The 21,599-nt window shown below is 37.6% G+C and overlaps 2 protein-coding genes and 1 pseudogene across 2 annotated transcripts; 1 reads left to right on the plus strand and 2 right to left on the minus strand.

Moving 5' to 3' along the window:
• The first annotated feature begins 686 nt into the window (after positions 1-686).
• LOC141818907 (protein REDUCED WALL ACETYLATION 2-like) lies at positions 687-9,104 on the plus strand. The gene is made up of 16 exons (XM_074706307.1): positions 687-849; positions 1,419-1,510; positions 2,810-2,950; positions 3,050-3,106; positions 3,181-3,253; positions 4,117-4,275; positions 6,233-6,382; positions 6,482-6,737; positions 6,818-6,939; positions 7,578-7,664; positions 7,749-7,837; positions 7,928-7,990; positions 8,147-8,203; positions 8,310-8,406; positions 8,501-8,659; positions 8,764-9,104. The coding sequence occupies exons 1-16, from the start codon at positions 817-819 to the stop codon at positions 8,767-8,769; spliced, it is 1,641 nt and encodes a 546-aa protein (XP_074562408.1). The 5' UTR covers positions 687-816; the 3' UTR covers positions 8,770-9,104.
• Positions 9,105-9,508: 404 nt separating this feature from the next.
• LOC141818909 (putative glycerol-3-phosphate acyltransferase 3) lies at positions 9,509-12,354 on the minus strand. The gene is made up of 3 exons (XM_074706309.1): positions 12,017-12,354; positions 11,571-11,939; positions 9,509-10,559 (listed from the first exon to the last, which is right to left on the minus strand). The coding sequence occupies exons 1-3, from the start codon at positions 12,317-12,319 to the stop codon at positions 9,660-9,662; spliced, it is 1,572 nt and encodes a 523-aa protein (XP_074562410.1). The 5' UTR covers positions 12,320-12,354; the 3' UTR covers positions 9,509-9,659.
• A 3,966-nt stretch (positions 12,355-16,320) lies between these two features.
• Positions 16,321-19,947, minus strand: LOC141818906 (uncharacterized; annotated as a pseudogene).
• Between the last annotated feature and the right edge of the window lie 1,652 nt (positions 19,948-21,599).

Genomic DNA, 21,599 nt, shown 5'->3' on the forward strand with positions numbered 1-21,599 from the left:
ATCGGAGGTCGATTTTCGATTGCAATTCGGTCAGAATCTGATCTGATCGTTGTTGATAGTGGTCGCGTAGTGGGGGCGATTGTTTCTGATCAAATTTGTTGGAATTCGATCACTATCTGGTCGAAATTCGATGCTGATTGAAGCGTCGGCGAGTGGCGCGTCAATCGCGGTCGAGGTGGCGGCCGGCGGTGGTCGGAAGGCGCGGTGAGGGCAGTGGCAACGGCGGTAGATTGCGGATGTTGTGCCTGAGTCACAGATTTTTAGTCGTGCAGCATAGCAATTTCGATCTGGGAGGAATTTGGGAAAAAGGGAAGTGAGGTGTGAAAGATGTAGGTGACGCGAGGGGTCACCATTTGGTAGTACTTATTATTATTTTAAATTTATCTGTATTGTATCGAATTTTTTGGGCCCACCGTCGGCCCGTTCACCGACGCTGGCACCCGCACCATATTGTCAGCACTCGCGTGACTAGCGTCGATGGCACCCAGCAGGCAGCGCGGAAATTATCGCCACCGTTAGTCTACCCTTATTCCACCATCCAATGCGCTTCCAGCACCATGTCGGGTCCACCAGGAGTAAATCGTGGGCCTTGAATCCCGGATGGGTTTTCTGGTAGCGCTCCGCTCACCCACCGCCGTGCTTTTAAACCCGAATGGCCGCTCGCGCTCCATTATAATCCCGTTTCCCTCAAATTAACCACTGATTTCTGCTACGTTTGCTGCGAGATAAGCTTGGGGATCAGATCTGGTGCGACGCCGAGTGCTCCTCTGCGGGATCTCTTCTTTGCGTTAATTGATCTCCTCTGCACGATCGTCCATGGCGATCTCAAGCCCCGTAACTCCGGGGCAGGTAAGGGACCTGCATTAGATCTGATGGTTTGTTCACTTCCTATTGATGTGTCACTGAGGCTGTTTCTTCCCCTTCCTTTTTTTTGATGGTTTCGTAGCGATTTTATATTCGGTTCTGTTTCCGATCTACAATCTTTTGCATCTACTGGAGGCGCGATATTCGCGGTTGTCTGTGTTTATCTTGTGCGGCATTGCTGAATCGGTGGGTTTTCTAGGGTTTACAGGCGAAAGCAACAAGAATAGTTGTAGTGAGTTCCCTAGTTGTATTCGCGGAGCAAACAAAGTGCACCTGATGAAGGGATTTGTTGTTTTGTCTAGGAAAGATAGTAAGGCTAATTCTTTTTCTTGTGGTTTAGGCTTAAAACATTAGAAATTGGTTAGTTCAGAACGCTTTTCGTACTTGGTAGTGTAGAAATGATCTGTTACTAAAAGATTCTGTGGGATCGGTTTCAGGAAAAGCAAATCTTATCTGATTGAGAACCATTATCTCACTATTCTCAGTTTTACTTTTGAATGCAACTAAGTATCTGTTATACAAGTTTAACTGATGTATCTTATGTAACATGGTAGGTTTCCTGTTTGCTTGGATTTATCCCACTTTTTTTAGCTTGGATGTATTCAGAATGGTTGGAGTACAGAAAGAGTTCAGCATCTCCTAAACTGTCAGTTTTCTTTTTCTCTAACTGAGAGGCCCTTTATTTAGTTTACTTACTGTTATTCTCATTCATTATAGTATACAATTTAGCTCATCCTATCTTGAAATAGCAGAGTTGATTATGTAATTCACAACTTTAGTGAAGTTTTATGAAAACTGGCCTGCAATAAAAGGAGGTACACGGCTAAGTGATGCTATAAGAGCAATCCATTACTTTAGGAGAAATTGCTACAAAAACTCATCCCTTGTCATTGATGGTTTTGTTTGTTTAATAAGAACTTATATATCCTTTTTTTTTTTTTTTTGCATAAAATCTATGAAATTGGGCAAAAAATTCTTGTTTGAGAAAATTAAACATTGCAGCCAATTGAAGTAGAGGTGCATGGCTAAGGTCACGCTACAAGAGCAACTCATTAACTTTAGATGAAAGTGCTACAAAAACTCATCCCTTGTCATTGAAGTGACTTTTATTTGTTTAATGATAACTTATTTGTCTTTTTACATAAAACCTATGAAATTGGGCAAAAAATTATTGTTTGAGAAAAATAGCACATTGCAGCCAATTGAAGTATATTGACAAATTTGTGCCTCTGCTAATTGATAAGGCCTTAGTTGACTAACCATGTCATTGATCAAACTTGATTATGGTATACACAGACTTATACCATCTAAAATTTGACTTGATAACCAATATTCCTCAAAGCTTAAGCTAATAGGAAAGGGCCCATTCTATACACGTTTTCATTATAACTTATATTCTAGTGTCAGAGAAGCTATTCTAGTGATGACTTACAAAGTCTAACAATTATATGTCATAATAATGCAATCAGAAAAAACAGAAGCCAACTTCCTAATCCTTATTGAAAGTGAGTTAATACTTTATATGGAATTCTAACTGTTATTGCACTTACCTGTATTTTTTTTCCCAGTAAAAAGACTCCATAGGAATTTTCCAGCTTATATCCATGAAAAATAGTTGTAGATAAGGCATGCAGACTGAAACTTATGCACACAAACTAGGTGGCTACTTTTTGAAAGAACTTTTGGTTTGATAATGAAATATGTCAGCATTTGAGACAACTCTGTGTGATTTAATCTGATTTTATTTACCGCTTATATCTTTCTTCCTTTATTGTTTCACCCGAACTAGTTCTTTCCATGATAACCAAACATCACCAGCACTAACTATGACCATGATAAGTAGTCCTTGTTTTTACCTAGTCTAGATTGTGGCATTTGTTGCTTGTAAGCTATCTTCTCTTAAGTTTGACCTTAATAGCAAAGAGTTATTATGATTTATCTTTAGTGGAAGAAACTCGGACATCAATTTGGATGTATTGGACAAAGAACAAAACAAAGAAGATGATCGAGCTGTCTTATTAGAGGGTGGTCTTCAATCAGCATCCCCCAAAGCATCCCATGTTTCTGCCACATCACACCTCTTAAGGTAGATCAGTTGCCTTCTCGAGAAATTCTCCTAGGAAAGTTCTGTTGCTTCATTCCTCATCCATTGTGAATTTTCATTGCAAATCTTGGGCTTGCTTAGGTTCTTTTTGATGGACGAAGCATTCTTACTAGAGAATCGGTTGATATTGAGGGCCATGTAAGTGATTTCTGTGGTTAACTAATAAACATTTGTTGATTACATGATTGTAACTTCTATCTAATGACTTTCAGATCTGAATTTGGTGCTTATTTGATCTACTTTTATATATGTGATCGTACAGATCTATTTGGCGAATCAAAGAAGGTAGATTCCTCTTTCATGTTTGATGATATCATACTTTTAATGGAGTTCACTATGATTCCCACAAACAAGTGGTTGCAACATAACACTTTTCAGTTTTCACTAGGTATATATTGTGCCCCCACTATCTAGTGCATCACATAAGAAAAAGGTATTTGGCGACTGAATCTTTCAAAGTAATGGACATCTTAGGATATGGTCTATAAAGCTGCTGACGTCTTATTAGTGGCTGGTTTGCCCGTGTATGAGCTTCAACTAAATATGCACCACACATATATGTTACCTTATCTAGCAATCAACAATCATTCCTTAGATGTAATATTTAAGTATAACAAATAAACTATGCACCTCTCTTTCATATGAGACTTTGGTCTGTTGTTAAAGTCTTCTAGTCTGATCCAGATTAGTTGAGTTGGTTTGGGACTCCGGTCAGGTAAAAAGGACATAGGTGACATAACATATGACATTGTTGCAACATAGTCACATAGATTATTTTAAATTTAATTTGATTACATCAGCTAAATCCTGAATCAGAGTGCAGAGAAAAAAAATGCAAGGTACATAAACTACTAATAAATTGAACTACTAGGGTTGCATGTATAATTTGCCCAAAGTTGTTTAGACTGTATAAAATATAAACTCCGAACTCGGATATATAACTAAGTGTATGAAATGTTAGGAATTATCCTCTTTATTGCATTTAGTCCTGTGCTTTGTGAGTTCTATTCTTCCAACCAATGTTTTAAGATAACACAGTAATTCATTTTAGATTATGATGGACAAGGTTTTGCCTCTAGAGTTTGGATAGTATTAGTAATGTCTACTTTATTACAGGAATCTGACTTCTGTATTTTATCTATTTGCAGAGTTACAGCCGTGATCTCTTTATTTTTCTCTACTGTCTTCTTATTCTTGTGGCAGCAATGACCTCATTTAAAGTTCACCAGGACAAGTCAACTTTCTCAGGAAAATCCATATTGTATTTGAATAGGCATCAGACTGAGGAATGGAAAGGATGGATGCAGGTTGGTTATCCATTTGGCTTCATGTTTGATCATCTAACAATTATGTTTTTTCTAGGACTCGCTGTATTGGCTTCCAACACAAAATAAATTATTCTAGTTTAAAGCTTTATGTTCTACAGAGATGATCAAACTGAGCTGTTTGACATTGTGCCACTGGATTTGTTTATGTAAGACATGAGAGGAACATGTTTGGGGAGTGTACGTGTAAGTTGGTTCTTGTAAACAAGGCTGAAAACTTCACAGTGAACTAAAATTGATGGAGATTTAGTTGCATTTCTCTCTCTCGCTCTTTTTCAATATATCTGATAATTCAGGGGTTCTTTTTTCTTATATTTCTCTTTCCAGCTTCAATTTCTTCTGCCACTTTCATTTTAGGCTGAGTATATCATTGTAGAACTGCGTTGTTGGGAGTTTTTTCTCTCGAAGCATTACTTTGAACAGAGCGTTATTTACATCTAAATTGAAGGCATTCATGTGAATTGATAGTTTGATTTTTCTGCTATTGATCGTCTGAACAGAACTTGCATTGGTATTGGAAGACTCTATTGCATTGACATTTTGATTTCTCAAAAGAAATTTAGGTCTTTTGTGCCAAAGTAGAAGCATATAATCAGTTGAAAACAAAACCAAGACCAAAATTGATCACTGGGTCACTAGAAATTATCCATGCATTCACCTTTCAAACTGATGTATACTTAGGCTGTGTATACTGATTGGAAGGGAAGGGAAGGTGCTCACTTTGCTATCCTTTTGGCCATGTACTACACACCAAAAGCTATAGAGGGAGTGCCTTTCTGTGGAAAGATTTTGCTCCATTTTAGTGTCTGTCCAAAATTGGTTGGGCACAGGCAAGAAGGAACTGAAGGTTGAGAAGACAAGCATAACCCTGTTTTTTTGGTTAATATTACACCCTTTACCTTGATTTTTCCATTCTCATCCCGGTCTCCTGGGATTCATGTTGCATGCAGCTAGCTCACAAGCTCGCTTGAAGGTGGTAGCAGCTCAGCAAAAGAGATCATGGCTCACTGAAAGAGGTTTCAGGAGCTTCTCGCTCACTTGAGGAGTTTGTTGGAGGTCATGGCTAACCAATTAGGAGTTTGTGTCTCACGGAAGGGGAGATTGTGAAAACAAGGATAAATAGGTCATTTATCATTTTCCGACCTCCTTTCCCTTTTCTTTCCATTTCCAAAGTAAATAACTTCTTTCCCCTCCTCTTCTACCTCCACTCCCTAAACTTCCCTTCTATCCTTACCCCTCCTTTCTGTTTTGTTGCTTGAAATACACATTCCTAAAATGATAATCTTGTGAAGGAACATGATTAGATAAACGACATTTGATTCCTGTAAAGGGAATGGTAGTTTAAAGTATCTTCCTGTTGTCCTCTAGTTTCAAAGTTAGAGAAACCTGTAGGAATTTGATAATGCAGCCAGATATTTTAAGGCGTTTTATTAGAAATTGATATCAAATCTTAAAATGCAGGTAAGATCATTTCAAACAATTCAAACCACAAACAAAAAAGTTTCTCATTTGGTTTTTAAGTAAATATCACCTTTTCCTCTCAATTTTTCTTTGAAATGAAAGGAAATGCTGATAAACTAAGAAATAAGATTTATCTAGAAGTAGGAAACTTTAAGATTACTATTTGCAGAATTATTATGTACATCCTGAATGCTCAACCAAATAACCCATAATATTGGAGAGCTTTTCAGAGCAATGACAGATGATGCAAATGAATGATAGAGGCATAGGGAGAACACTAAGTTGTTCTCATTCTTCTGAATTTTTATTGTGTTTTGGATGTGACAATATTTGACACGTTTTACCCAATCCTGTGCAAACCCATTGTTCAGAGTCATTCTGAAACATTGAAACTATATCAGTTTAATATTCAGTAAATATGAGACCCTAAATCTACCGACAGTTTTTCTATGTAATTAACATTCCTCTTCCTGTACAGGTTTTGTTCTTAATGTATCATTACTTCAATGCAAAGGAAATTTACAATGCAATTCGAATTTTCATTGCTGCATATGTATGGATGACTGGGTTTGGAAATTTCTCTTACTATTATGTACGAAAGGATTTTAGCCTTGCTCGATTTGCTCAGGTGACTATGTTATTTCTTTTTGCATTTACTTTCACACACCCTCTGGTTTCTTTCCTATGTTTAACTAAATATTGCTAACATTTTGGCTTTGTCTAACAGATGATGTGGCGCCTTAATTTTTTTGTGGCATTTTGCTGCATTGCCCTTAACAATGACTATACGTTGTACTATATCTGCCCCATGCACACATTGTTTACCCTTATGGTCTATGGTTCACTTGGAATTCTAAACAAATACAATGAGATTGGTGCTGCGATTGCAATAAAGTTTGCTGCTTGCTTTTCTGTTGTTATCTTGGTCTGGGAGATCCCTGGGGTTTTTGATATTGTTTGGAGTCCGTTTACATTTCTCCTTGGTGGGTACTCATTAAAGTTTTGACCAGGAGGACCTTTATCTTTAATTTTATCTGAAGTAACTTGTTTCACCCATATCCAGGTTACAGTGATCCAGATCCTTCGAAGCCCAAATTTCCTCGTTTGCATGAATGGCATTTCCGGTCGGGACTTGATCGATATATATGGATTATTGGAATGATATATGCTTACTACCATCCAACTGTATGTATCAAATGTGCTTCAACTCTGATTAAATTAAATTGCCTAGTTATAAAATCTATTGATCATTTTTGAAGATGCCCAGATCATAGATAATTTTCTGTTAAAACTTCAACTAAGTACTTCTGAATAAGTGTTATGTTTATTTTTCTAATAATCCCACATCTTCATCTTAATGTTCTCATATCTACTACATTAAGGGTTTTGTATTTGCTATTTCCTAATTTTCTAATATTATCATCCAACTCCTCCTGTATTATTTCATTATAATCTAGCTGGTTTTTCAGCTGATTTGAATGATTTTTAGTTCCTCTGCCCAAACTAACTTGACTTCAGTCAATCCCATCCAACTGTGGATTTGCATTGAAATTGTTCTATTTGGAAATCCATGATCTACAGATCCTTGTTTAGACAACTCCCACCTTGTGCAACCATGTCTATCACTTGGCCATCTCTTCATTTGTAGAGGAAGTTGACGATCCACAAATATGATACATGAAATAAGTTGTTAATATTAAAATGTTTTCTATGATGCCACAAGTGGTCCTACAACTAGTACCACCTCTTTGCTTTGAATGCTGATATCTTTTTGAAATATATATATTGTCGTCTTTGTCAAATGTATGTTGTTTGTCTTACAGATAGAGAGGTGGATGGAAAAGCTTGAAGAGGCCGAAACTAGGAAAAGAGTATCAATCAAAGCATCTATTGTGACCGTTTCATTAACGGTAGATTTTATTGGATTAACATTTTTTCATACTCATAATTATTCTGACATTTTGTTTCTCAGATGGTTTCTTATTCTATGTCAGATTGGATACTTATGGTATAATTACATCTACAAGCTCGACAAGATTACCTACAATAAGTATCATCCATATACGTCTTGGATACCAATAACGTATGCATATCTTTTGAATATATCATGCAGTTTGGGACAATCTTGATTCTTGTTAGCTTCTAATATTTCATTTTCCTATTGTGAATTTAGTGTTTATATCTCCTTGAGGAACTTCACCCAACCATTTCGTAACTATTCTTTGACCCTTTTTGCGTAAGTAACAGTATTTTTCCTATTATGTTTTGTTGGTTCTATGTAAGAACTGTTAGGATCTTTCTTATCTTTCAGTTCGGATAGCACTGTATATACTATCTCAGTTTTTCACCATCATACTGCATGAAATTTTAAACCTATCTGTGATTATGTCAGGTGGCTTGGAAAGATTACATTGGAGACTTACATATCACAAATTCATATCTGGCTTAGGTCTGCTACATATATCCTTAGATATACCTGGGACAACAATACATAATATATATTTTTTTCAATCGCACTTGGATTAAAAGCTTACTTGAGTTCTATGTTCTTTCAGATCAGGAGTTCCTAATGGACAGCCACGATGGTTGCTGTCATTTATTCCCAACTATCCATTACTAAACTTCATGCTCACCACCGCCGTATATGTTGCAGTGCGTAGCTGACCCCCTCGCCCAAGAACATACTTTAGCAACTGAATGAATGATTGCACATAGAAGTTGACCATTACTTGGTTCCTATGTGCAGGTTTCACATAGACTTTTCGAGTTGACAAACACACTGAAGATGGCATTTTTGCCTAGCAGAGACAACAAGCGCCTCAGTTATAATGCCATAACCGCTGCCGTGGCTGCAGTCATCCTGTACACAATGTCGTTTGTGCTTGTCAACGTTCCTAAAATGCTGGTAAGCATTTCCGCTCAACTCTATGAATAAATTTGGAAAATGGATTTCTACTTGTGCCCAATTTTGGTGTGATGTTCCTTTTCACATTTCATGTACATGTTTAGGTCTGAGGCGCCAGCGTATAAAATTAGGAGCCTACGGAAACATAGCAGTTACTGCAGTTGCAAGATGTGTTTGCAAAAGCATGAAGGTTTTCGCAAATATAACGGCAGAGAAGATGAAACAGAGGTACTATTAGCGTCTGCGTAGATCGTGGAGTACCAGAGAACAGGAAACAACATGATGCAATATACGAATGGAAGTGTATATCCACATAGCATGATATTACAACCTAAATAATTATCATATGTATATTCAATTGTTTCCTCATTTCAGCCATCTTTACCACGCGCCTTACTCTGTGCATCTATTGCTTAACCTAGGAATTGAAGTGAATCTAGTCGAATCAGATTTTGAATTGGTTCAGCAAGAAAAGTTACCACGTGAATGACTTAAGCGGTTGGAGGGCTTTCAATCTGATCTGGTTTTAAAAACAACACAATTGGAAACAGCAATGCAGCTCTTTCCCCAAACCTTTCTATGGTATTCATCGTTTTCCTGTTTTGTATTTCGAGTACACTCATTTCCTGTGCTACAAGTTTTTTCACGTCTACTTGTTTTTATATAATTCGTTGACATCTTTTTTTTTCCGCATCTCATGTGTTATTTTCTTGATCAACACAAATGAGGTGCGTTTGAAACCAGCAACACAAACCTGTCTTGATGACCATGCACTGGAGGATTGTTGCTTACACATACATTCTTCTAATTCATTTAAATCGACCCTGTTCTTATCTACATTATGCTCTGGGAAATCAAAATGCAAGAGCCCGAATCAAGGATAAAGATTACTCATCTAAATCAATTAAAATAACCTTAAAAACAAGCAAATTATGATAAATTCAATCGATCACATGCATATGTATGTTTTAGAAACACATTTATTATCTATATCATTTCATCAGGATCGCTGCCAGTTGTCCTTCTTCTGCTCCACCACCCCTTCGTTCCCTGCGAGCATCAAATACTTGTCCTTCCTGGTGAGCGCGGTGCACTGGAATCCCAGCGCCGCCCCGATCTTGCCCTGCACAAGGTTGGCCACCTCGCAGCTGCTCCGCCCCTCCCTCACCATCGCCCCCGTCGCCACCGCCGGCAGGAACTCCACCTCGTACCGCGGCCATGGGTTAGCGAGGAAGTAGAAAGGGTCGAAGCACTTGAAGCCGCTGGCGGTGGTGCCGTAGAACATGGTGACTCCGGCGGAGAGCGCGACGGGAACCACCTCCTCCGCCAGCTCCGCGAACAGGGGGCTGAACCGCAGCAGGTAGGGCTCGCGGCAGGTGGTCCCCTCGGGGCACACCACCAGGTCGTCGCCCCGCCCCAGTAGCCGCCCCATCCGCCGCCGATCCTCCTCCTTGTCCCTCGCCAGCCGCGCCGTGCGGATCGGAGACAGCGCTTCAGACACCGGACTGACGCTGTAGGTGACAGCGACGACGGGGCGGTTGAGCGCGCCGGAGACGTAGATGGGGTCGAGGAGAGTGCGGTGGTTGCAGACGTAAAGGCGGCCTCCAAATCCGTCCTGGCGGGGTGAGGGAGCACGGAGGAGGCGGTTGGTCACGCCGGTGACGGCGCCGAGGGGGACGGAGATGGAGTACGGGAGGCAGAGGAAGAGGAGGCAGCGGAGGAGGACGAGGGCGAGGGCGAAGGGAAGCCATAGGAACATGGCGAGAGTGGCGGCGGGCGTAGGGAGGAAGGCCATGCGACCGTCGTGGAAGACGAGCGGGTTGGGGAAGGTGGCGCCGCCGCTTGGCCGCGGCACGCCATGCCACTTCCTCTTCTCTGCTTCGCTCACCAACTGTACTTCCTGCAATAATGAATATAATTAATTATCCTCATGCCCAAGTCTTTCTCCATCGAATATAACAACACTAATCACACTAATTAATCAAGGTCAACATAAGCAAATTAAGGTGTTAGTCCATGTTTGCTGAACTAACAAATGAACAGTTTGGACAATTAACTTAATTAACAACACATGTTCCTTTTTTCTTGTAAATTGCATGTCAAGCTTCACTTTCATTCTTCTTCACGCAAGCTTAATTTGTTGGGGTTGCTGAAAAGCCCCACCAAACTAATTAAGCACCATTTTTCAATTGATACTCTCAAATTTGGCTACCAATCTTCACAATTTCTTCCTCCATATTAGTTTCCATATGGATATATAGTTAAGAAATATATTAGCATATTCTTCATTAGACTTCACTCAATCCTATTGTTTAGTTTAATCACTCCCAAAGTACTTGTCTCGAGCACCATTTAGGCCAAACAATATCGAGGTAGTTCCTTTATTGATCAACTACTCATATTCTCATGGGCATGTAGTATTGACTTAGCTTCCCATGCAATAATATATATCTTATAGTTTGAGATAAAATCTAATTTATAAAAATTAAAAAGGTGCTCCTTATTATCATTCTTTTTTCAAAAACTATATTAAATAACACCTCTAATATATTTTTCATTCCAAAAAATATCCTTATTCTAACTCGGTTGTACAACAATTATGAGCATAACTACTATAATATATAACAATTATAATCATAAATATATGAAGGGTTAAAGTAAATTGAATCAACTTAATCAAAATTACTATAAATACTTCTTTTTTTATTAATTTAATAAAAAAATTTAAATTTGATCAAAATCTAAAAGAACTTGATTTTAATCAATATATTATAGCAGTTTCAATTGTAGTTACTATAACAATGCTGAAATAAATGTATTTTCAAGAAGAAATAAGTTAGGGTGTTTATTTTCTTGCCTAGCTATCAATTTTGCATCGAATTTATTAAATAAAATCGATCAATATAATTACCTTGCATTGAGAAAGAAGGGGGTGGAGAGAAGACTTGCTTCTTCCAAACCCTAAAATGCTTCCATGCAAGGATTCCATCTCCTCCATGAGCACCACTCCACCGGCTTCCTCCTCCTCCTCCATGAGGCCGGTATAGTATCCTGCAAACACCTTGAGCTCCCTCGCCACCACTATCTCCACCTGCAAATACTCCTTGAGGAAGCCTTCCACCATCACCCTCGGCATTCGACTAATGCACATCTTGATTTTGGCCTCACTAGTAAGCACCTCTAGACCAGCAGTGGCTTCATGGAAAAACTTGGGCAACACTGCCCGCCCTGCCCTGAATTTCTCCTCCTTGATCCCTGCAAAAGCGACTACTGCCATGGCCTGCGCTAAAGGAGAGATGAAGTATACATACATGTATATAATAGTTCTACTATTACATTGAATAACTTAGTCTTAACCTGAATGGCGAGCTCTCGTGTGAGGCAGCAAAGGAGAGGATAGAGAAGCAAGAGGAGGAGGCCTCTAAGGATGGATCCGGCCTCGAGGGCGACAAGCATGAAGTAAGGGAAGGTGGAGGAGGACCTAAGGAGGCCTCCCTCAACGTCCACCACCAACGGCTTGCCGCTCAAGCCGGAGAGGTGAGTCTTGAGGTGGTGGTGGTGGTCTTTACTCGATCGGTGAAGCGATAGTAGAGGCCAATTGGATCGAAGAGAGCGGTAGACGGAGAGGAAAGACTTGGAAAGGAAGGTTTTGGAAGCCATAGCTATAATTCTAATGACTACTCTTCGATCTCTTCTTCTATCTATCTCCTCCTGTCTTTTTAGGGTCACATATGTATATATATACTTGGAATCAGGTAGGGTTTCTTGCATGAGGTCAAAGTGAATAGGCAAATTCAAGTTGAAGCAGATGATTTAGTCAAAGTTGTTGAAGTATAGGAAGGGAAATAAAATTAAAAAAATATAAAAATAAAGGAAGAAAGATGAAATAGGTGAGACTGATAGCTTAACTTAAGCTAATGGAATTGGGAGTAGTGGAATATATGGGGGAGATGCAACGGTTCTAGCTAGCAATGAATAAGCTTTCTTACCTATTTCAATAGATCTTAGTTAATTAATTACATATAAGATGGATAAAAACTTCATCTATCGAAATTGCATAATGATCTCGAGTCAATTCAATTCATCTATCGAAATTTAAAAAGTAAAAAAAAAAGTTTGAGTTAGAGTAAATAGTGTGTGGAGGAATGTAAAGAGATCTTATGAATAGTTTGATTTTATTTTAACATTCTAATTTTTAAAATTATTATTTTTATTTAGTATTTATAGTTTAATAAAAGATAATCTCACTTAAAATGCCCTCTAATAATTTTTTATTTTACTATTAAAATGCCCCTATTTAAGATTAATTAAAGCACCTATATATTTTACACTTTAAATCTTGATTAACATTTTGCTATTAATAAAATTTAGAGGTATTTTTAAAAAGCTAATAAATATTAATTTTCACTAATCCGTGCTCATTTATTGTTAAATAAAAGTATTGTGAGTTAATTAGAGTTGGATCTAAGTTGAGTAGTTTTAGTAAATTTGCATTAATTAAAACTTATTTTTTCTTTGTAATTATGATTAATTATGATTGAAACAAACAAATTAATTAAGAACAAATAAGCATCAATTTTATGAAAATATTGTACCATATTTTCTAATCTTCCTTAGAAAAATATTGGTCCTTTTATTCGGTAGAAAATATATAAATAATCTTACAAGCAACAACAATAAAAACAATTTTATAATTGTTTTTGTTTCTCAACTAACACTCTTTGGTTTCTTAACCGAAGAGACTTGTACACCTCAATTTAAAACTCCTTAAGTCATAGTGAAACAAGTCTTTATATGCATGACTAAACTCTAATTTTTAATAAAATTGAAATAAATAAAAATTGAATTAAATTAACAAAAAATCCAACCTGATATATTCACATTTAAGCGCTTGTTTTTCTTCAACATGTGCATTTTAACTTTGGTGTTTAATGAGTTCTCTAATCAATGCGCTTCAATGATCTCAATTGTTTATTTACTTGCAATAAAAATAAAATTAAGTGTTTGTTTTTCTTCAATATGTGCATTTTAACTTTGATGTTTAATGAGTTCTCTTCTTAAAAAAAAAAAAGGTGGAATCCGCCATCCTAGCGACTCCACACGGTTGATCCTACGACTATCTGTGAGGAGGTAAATCGAAAAGCTGTAGTTGATCACGATGGAGGAGGGCATTGTCTCGACTTCGTTGAAATTCAAACTCTTGTCAACTTCTGCAACTCTGCTCTGTCATAACCAACTCAGCTATGTCCTGGGGACAATGAGTTCTCTAACCAATGGGCTTCAATGATCTCAATTTTTCATTTACTTGCAATAACAATAAGTAACATAATAATGGATCACGATTCTATTCTAGGTCAGTGAATGTGACTCCAAGCCAATTCCCTACTCAGTCCCTCTCGAGTTGCTTGTACAATTTGACATCTTGAATCCCCTATGCAGCTCGGCTTCCTGAGTTCCTCATGCAATTCAATCTCCTTGAGTTCCTCTACATCTTGGCCATTAGAACACCCTACACAACTCGACACCAAAGTCCTTGAAGCATTTCACTCAAGGTTGTTCTTGAGCTCTAGACTCAACTTTCCCCTTCCCGATCATTATGGACTCCGGTAGTCATCTCCACATAGCTCGGCCTCAGCTCAAGTATATGAGAATTACATACATGTGCTACAATTGGACGTATTCCTCGTATATATGGATTATAATTTGACATGATCATCCCCGTGGCACAATGCAAGTGGCAATGCATAAGTGACATAAATAGAAATATCTAAGGTCAATTTCCAACAACGATATTTGCTAATTTATTTCTAAAAAGTCTAATTGTGAGTATCGTACCACTTTGCACTTTTCATGGGGTTTATCTGATCATTTTTAAAATCAATCGATTTGAAAAATTAAATACTTATGACAGACTTACTGTAATAGGTAAGGGTTGAATCTCGACGAAGTCGACACAATGCCCTCTCCTGTAGTGGCTAACTGCAGCTTCTTGATTTACCTTCTCATATATGGTTGTGAGGTCGACCGTGTATGACCATTGGAGTAGCGGATTTCACCTTTTACTGTCGAGTGTCGTTGTAGTGGGCAAGGATCGAATCTCGATGAAGTCGAGGCACTGTCCTCCCTTGTAGTTGTCAACTGCAACTTCTCGATTTACCTTTCCAAAAATGATCTTGAGATCGACCGTGTGAGACTGTTGGGTGGTGGATTCTACCTTTTTGTTGCATAATACTGATGGTATATAAGTGATTACGTTGATATTAGGACGGATTGAAGATGGGCAAAAAGTTCAGACAAGTCAACGACACTTGTAAAATGATGAATCGACGATGAGAAAAATGTTGGCTGCCAGACTAAGATTAGAGTGACGCCTTGACTGTTGATATTTTGACACCTTGGCTGCAAGAGTTGTGATTTTCGATCGCATCACAATAGGAAAAGTTGGTCTTGACCTTAGATATGTGGAATTGGTTGGCGACCGCATTGTAAGCCTAAGCGACCTCCTTGGTCATGTTGAAGGTGTCGAGCCACACTCGACTCTTTTTCCTCGGATCCCGAACTCCTTCATGTACCTCCCCACGACCACTAGTTCTTCACGTCCACCACTTTCGAGGCATTGTTGCGCCCTTGACCATTGACCGTTGACATATCTTTTTTGCTCCCTCTTTATTGCTAAGAGAAAAAGATGTGCTCGGGCAATTAGTGCTGATCAGGTTTCCCCGGACAACACTTAGGAGCACAACCTATTCAGACAAGGGTCAACTATTCATCTTCAATTTGATAAGGTCATTGACTCATGGACAAGATCAACCTGCAAGTACAAGTGTACTTAAACTCATCCAAGATCATCGTGAATTATAATCAAGAACGTGGTGGTGGTGGTGTGCACGCTTTTAAAGCATAGATCATGCATACTTTTATATAATTTTAAAAAAACATTGAGTGCAAATTTTTATGTTTGAAACAACAAATACTAGTGTCGAGAATCTTTGATTCAATGGGGTGAAGAAACATCATCCAATAGTCTCACAAATTACCAAATGATTTTTATGATTGACAACTGTGATCAGAAAACCAAAAGTGGTATAATAATTCACTATAAAATATTAAAAATATCTGAATGATAATTCACTTATGTTTACACCATAACAAAAATGAAAATTAAATTTGAATTCAATTTAAATTAACTTAATTGCTCCAATGTGTTTATAATAACTTGATTATTATAAGTTTAGTTATTTTCATCTTCTAGAAGTGATGTCAATAAAATAGGTTCATGACTTCTACTTTGAATTTCTTTTTTTCTCCTCTTTCCTTTCTTTGATAGTCAGAGCTTCCTACTTCCTCCTCTCCCACAACACCAATGGCACCACCTCTTCCTCGTATAGTCGCGCCCACCGCCTTAGTTCCTTCTTTCACCACCCTCTCCTTTCGTTGTCATCTCCTCTCCTCTCGAGCCAATGGCCTTAGTTTCTTCTTTCACGGCCTTCTCCTGTCTTCTCAAACCAATGGCCTAAGTTCCTTCTTTAGCCACCATCTCTTCTCAAGCCATGCCATAAGTTTAAGCTATGAATGAACATTGTGAACCCCAATTTCCAAGTTTTTATGGATATTCATCAAAACTAAGGAACCTTTCAAACAGATGCACAAACAAGACGACACCGAGAGTTTAAACAAGAAGTTCAAGGCCCAAAGAATTTCCAACTCCACATCCTTGAGTTATCGACGACTCCTATATACAAAGCACAGCGGCTATGAGTAAATAAGACGATATGCGCCATTCTTTAGTCTAAAAACTATTTCTTACAGGAACTGCCATTGATGGAAGGACTTGGATTGAGGTCTCCATTCAGCTTTCCATCTAATGCTCAACTAAGTTAGTTATAGGCCCTGCATTACTGCAAATGGCAAAATGAGGATCAGAAAGTAGTAATACACAGATAAACAAACCAATGTAGATTCAAGTTAAAGACATTGTCTAAGAAACATTTCGATAGCATTCACACTCCGCGAGCATTTTGTCGATACAAGGTAGAGCCCGGCCGGGGGGAAGTGGAATTCTTCTTGTATAATATAACAAGTTCAGAATATTAGAAAACTGCTTACATTGGAGATGCTGAGTGGGGCATATTGAGGCCATTTACTGAGGCATCCTTCTTGTCGAATTGAAGAGAAATGAATCCACCATCTACTCTTACAGAAGATTCAGGGGAACCATGATGGTTGATGTTAGAATTATCCCGCGACAAAGCTCCTGCCATATCCATGAAAGTTACACAATTGGATAATCAGATGCTAGTAAACCAACTAGAGGAATTCATCCACAGCTAATGGGAATTTTGATCAGTCATTAACATCGCATACGAGGTATAGTGTCTCAAGGCCGTGGGTCTTCGCCACTAACGTAAAGAAATTTACAACCAGCAAGAAGCCTAGAAACTTTAGATTGTAACTTCAGGGAAAAAGAAAATTAAATAAATCATGCAGGCTCTGATGCTTAAATTTAGAAACAAGGAGATCAATTGTTAAGATTACATCACATCCAACAGAATGCATGATCTAAAGTTAGGAGCTGAATGCTTGAAAATCAAACAAGTTCACATACATCAGAGTATGCAAAAACGAATCTCAGGTAAATAAGACCAACTAAAGATTGGTAGCCATGTCAAAAACTGAATTCAACTCCATGAATAAAAACTGAGCTTAGAAGTGGTATGTTGGTATTGAATTTAATTGCCTTGAATATGAGCTATATATGTTAACCAGCTCATCACAGTTTGCAAAAGAAAAAAACATTAAAGGTTATGAATCATACTCATAAGTTTGGTAATAAATTTTTGAGTTAATCGATATGCAAAGATGACAACAACTAAGTAGCACATGCAATAAATAATTTGTTAGCCTCAATTGGAAACTAGATAATGCAAGGAAATAGAGCTACCTAAGAGCATCAACATCACAAGTGTACTGTAGTATGAACATTTGATAAATGTTAAACATGTTTGTTGAAGATCAGACAGAGTATTTAATGATTGGGATTGTTATAATATTATCAAAATAATACAACCACCTAAAATACTTGCAGCACCTAGCTTTTACAAATACTAGAAGTATGATCACCCAGAGTAATCTAACTCTGGGATTATTTAGGGAGAGAAAATAGAAATTGAAAAAAAAATAGAAGATTAGTTCTGCAAAAAATGCAACACTGATAAAGCAATGCTATGCTCATTTAGCTTCATTTTTTGATTCAAGGTATATGCAATCTTCATATGATGAAAAGAGTTTAAGATTATATAAAACTTAATCTGTATAACAATTGGTTAGAGGAACTAATTTAAAGTTAACAAACCTTCTAATGACATAATAAAAACAAAAAAATTTAGCAGGTGAGCCATATAATTAAGTTCCTCAATTGAACAAACAGTTATGGAGGACAACAAATTAGCAAATAATTATTAGATCAAATCAAGCAACGCAACTAAAGTGGAATAAATAATTAGTACATCCATAACTAATGGATTCAGTGTAAATAAGCTTTTTTACCTCATGCTGTTCCTGCCCATGAAAAATGGAGTAAGACTGACTCATTCATTAGCTACATGGGAGTTAGTGTTCATGTCCCATAACATTATCACAAACTAGTGCATTGTCTATACGTAAAACTGCTAATTAGATTTATAAATGGTAAAAGATGAGGCTTTGATAACAATTTGACATGGATGTAATTATCTATAGTGGGTTGCCTCTAATTATCAGGTGGGCTAAATAGTCATTAAATGGCAGAAACACTAATATAATCACACCATCTCTCCAGGAAATGGCCTTTATTTAACAGGCATTAAGGGGTCATCCTACAAAGGTAGCCAATATATCAACATTGAGGTGATGACTTGAAGTCCATGATCCATAAAAAATTCTGATAAGGACTGACATGTGCAGCTGAAACAAACAAGAACGGGCTCTCAACTACTGAACTTTCAAAAATGAGTGGTTAACCTTATCAAAAGGCATCCCTTTATTTCATAGATTAGTTGTTGATAAATAATTAATATCACAATGTTAGTTTGTTACCATACTGCTTTTATGCAATCAAAGTCAAAACTACGTTTTTTGCAGTATCTACATGTATAGAAGAGATATCAGATCAAATGTATCATCATGATGCAACTTGTCACTTTTCTGTCAGATTGTTGCAGAAAACAATCAGTAACATATCAAAATAAATCAAGAGGATAAACTATGCTTTCTTTTCCTGTTGTTATACAAGGCTTTTTTTTTTTTGCTGCAATTTCTGAAAGGATTTATGATTAATATGCAGCAGTAGTAGTAAATAGACAGGGATGGCAATGAGTTCATGTGGCCAAGTATTAGATGCACTAGTAATGCTACCATGCAACTAAATTGAGTAAAAAACAAATGAAGATAATATCATCATGCTTAGTAGGGTACTAGAAATGTAGTTATTCCAGCATTGACAATTGGCCAATTGCAGTAACTGGATCTTCAGTAAATGACATTAACTATGTAAAAGATTGTATAGTCCATATCAGTGAAAGGTAGCATGCCTTAGAGATAAATAAGGGTTAAATTTCCCAGATAGTAATTGGTCAATCATTTAACCCCTATCAAGAACTTGTGATATAATTCAAAGGCAATGAAAATCAATGATGAAGTATACCTTGCCAGATTAGAAGCAGGCAAAAAATAATGGTAACAACCATGGCACACAGGTTACCATTAGAAGATGATGATTTGGCATTTTTAGTCTTTGTTTCATCCTCTGAGAATCCTTGCCCGCTTCATCATGGCAAGCTCAGATATCTCTCTAATCATCTTCAGATCAGTGGCATCCAAAGGCGTAGATGTGGGAGGACGGGGAGGTTTTGAAGATTTTTCCAGCGTTTCTTTTTCATCTCCTCATCTCTCAATTTCAACAAACTCGCCGTTTCTTCTCCTTCCTTCCTGTTCAACCAAGCCCCGGCATTTGAATGGGCATGTGTGACAGGAAGCTCAGTTATGTTTGGAACTTGTTCACCATTCAACTCATTAATGCCCACAAATCCACTCGATTCCCTATTCAACGCATTCTTCCCCTGCTCTGCGCTGGTGCCCATTTCGTTTGCTCCTTCCTGTCGGTGCGTCGCCGAACTCATGCCACACTCCAAGTCTACAACTTCCCTATCTATTGTTCTTTGCCTATCCATGATAACGAACAGAAAACCGATGTAAGCAAAAAACAGAACCTTCCTCTCCTTTTGATGGTCAAAACACAATGCAACTCTGCATTCTGATCACGATCAATGGAGAACCGCCTACAACAATATCCAACATTTCATATCACTTTCTACATGCCAGAAGCTATGTTGAAACTCAGAATCATAGCAAAAATCGACAACCATCAGAATTCCCAAATCCAGGAAAAGCATCCGGATAGAAAAGACTCCAAATTTTCAAAATGCAGCAAATACCTTTACAAGGAAAAAAACCCTAATGTTCTTTCCCAAACCAAAGATCGGATCCTTTTACCAAAACCAAAAGGATTTCTGTAGAAGGGGGGAACAAATGAACCTCGCAAGATCAAAACAAACACAATACACAAAATCGGACAAGAGATTCGTGCAAAAAACACATCTTTCAAGAGAAGAAAGAAGATCAACAGCTCATGTACATACCATTTTATCATTTTACTAGAAAACGCGCGATGGAAAGAATGCAATGGCATGGGCGGCGCAACCACCATTTATTCTCCAAAAATGAACCTAATTGTCTCTCAAATCAAACAAGTAAAGAGATGGAAGAGGATCGATCACATTACGCTTTAGGATTTGCCAAGGGCGAGTCTTCCACGATCTGTCGGTGAGGCTCAAACGAAAACAACACTGCACGAAAACGATGGAAGGAAAAATAAAAAAAAATTACGGAGAAATCGAGATGAATACCGGGAGGAGAGGAAGATCACACAATTCGCAAATCCACCATGAGCTAATCCTATTCCAGCAGTAAGCATCTATAAATTATAATCCAATTCCCATAAATAAATCCAATAGATAAACCAACTAAAATTGCCGATTCAATTTCCTTCTGCACCGTTACAAACCATTCAAATTAAACCGAACCATTACGATTTTGAATTTTCTTGAAGAATTCAAGAACTGTTTGGTGCATGTTCTTTCATCCACAGCTAAATTAAGCCAAACCACCTCATGAAACTCCTAACACATGGAATCTATACCTTGGCGATCAAACTTTTAGCCAATTCAATTGAAACATATCGCAATGAACTCTCCTTTTGGGCCAATTGCTTGGGCACCGCAAGATTCAAAGAGACAATGAGTGACCTTTAGACAAAGCTTAGTGATCAAGATAGGAGCTTCAATGTTTAGATATGTAAATTGGGTGGCAGTGGGATTCCCATTCACATATGTATGCTTTCCATTTTTGGTTATAAATTGGTGATGTCCTATGGTTCATAGGTCATGTACCTAATTTCACTTCCAAATCAAAGGATGTTGGGCGTCTGAAATGAGATTTACCCTGATGGCTGGTGCGAAACTTCCATGAGGCAGGGCCGGTCATCCCTAGGGATAGTCAATGAGATTAACTGAGATTTATTATTATTTTTTATAGTTGTCGATCGATTATATAAATTTTATTCCTTCGTTAAGCTTAGCATAAGATTGCAAAGTTTGCCAAATTTGCTTGTAATTTCCCTAGGCTTGGCAAGATGATCCAACGGTAATTTTGACTCTATAGTTAAACTAATAGAAGCTCTAAGCTATGAATAAATTAAGGTTTGTAATGGAACATATCATCATAATGATTCTAAATGCTTGCAACTTATTCATTCAATCACTTCATCTTTGAACTTGACTTGATGTATAATAATGGAATCCCCTCTTCCATAACACTTGTGATGTTTCCTAATGATCTCCACTTG

This window comes from Curcuma longa, unplaced genomic scaffold, assembly GCF_044706935.1.
Source record: "Curcuma longa cultivar G26 ecotype Majalengka, Jawa Barat unplaced genomic scaffold, ITB_CL_G26_1.1 contig_26586, whole genome shotgun sequence".
NCBI lineage: Eukaryota > Viridiplantae > Streptophyta > Magnoliopsida > Zingiberales > Zingiberaceae > Curcuma > Curcuma longa.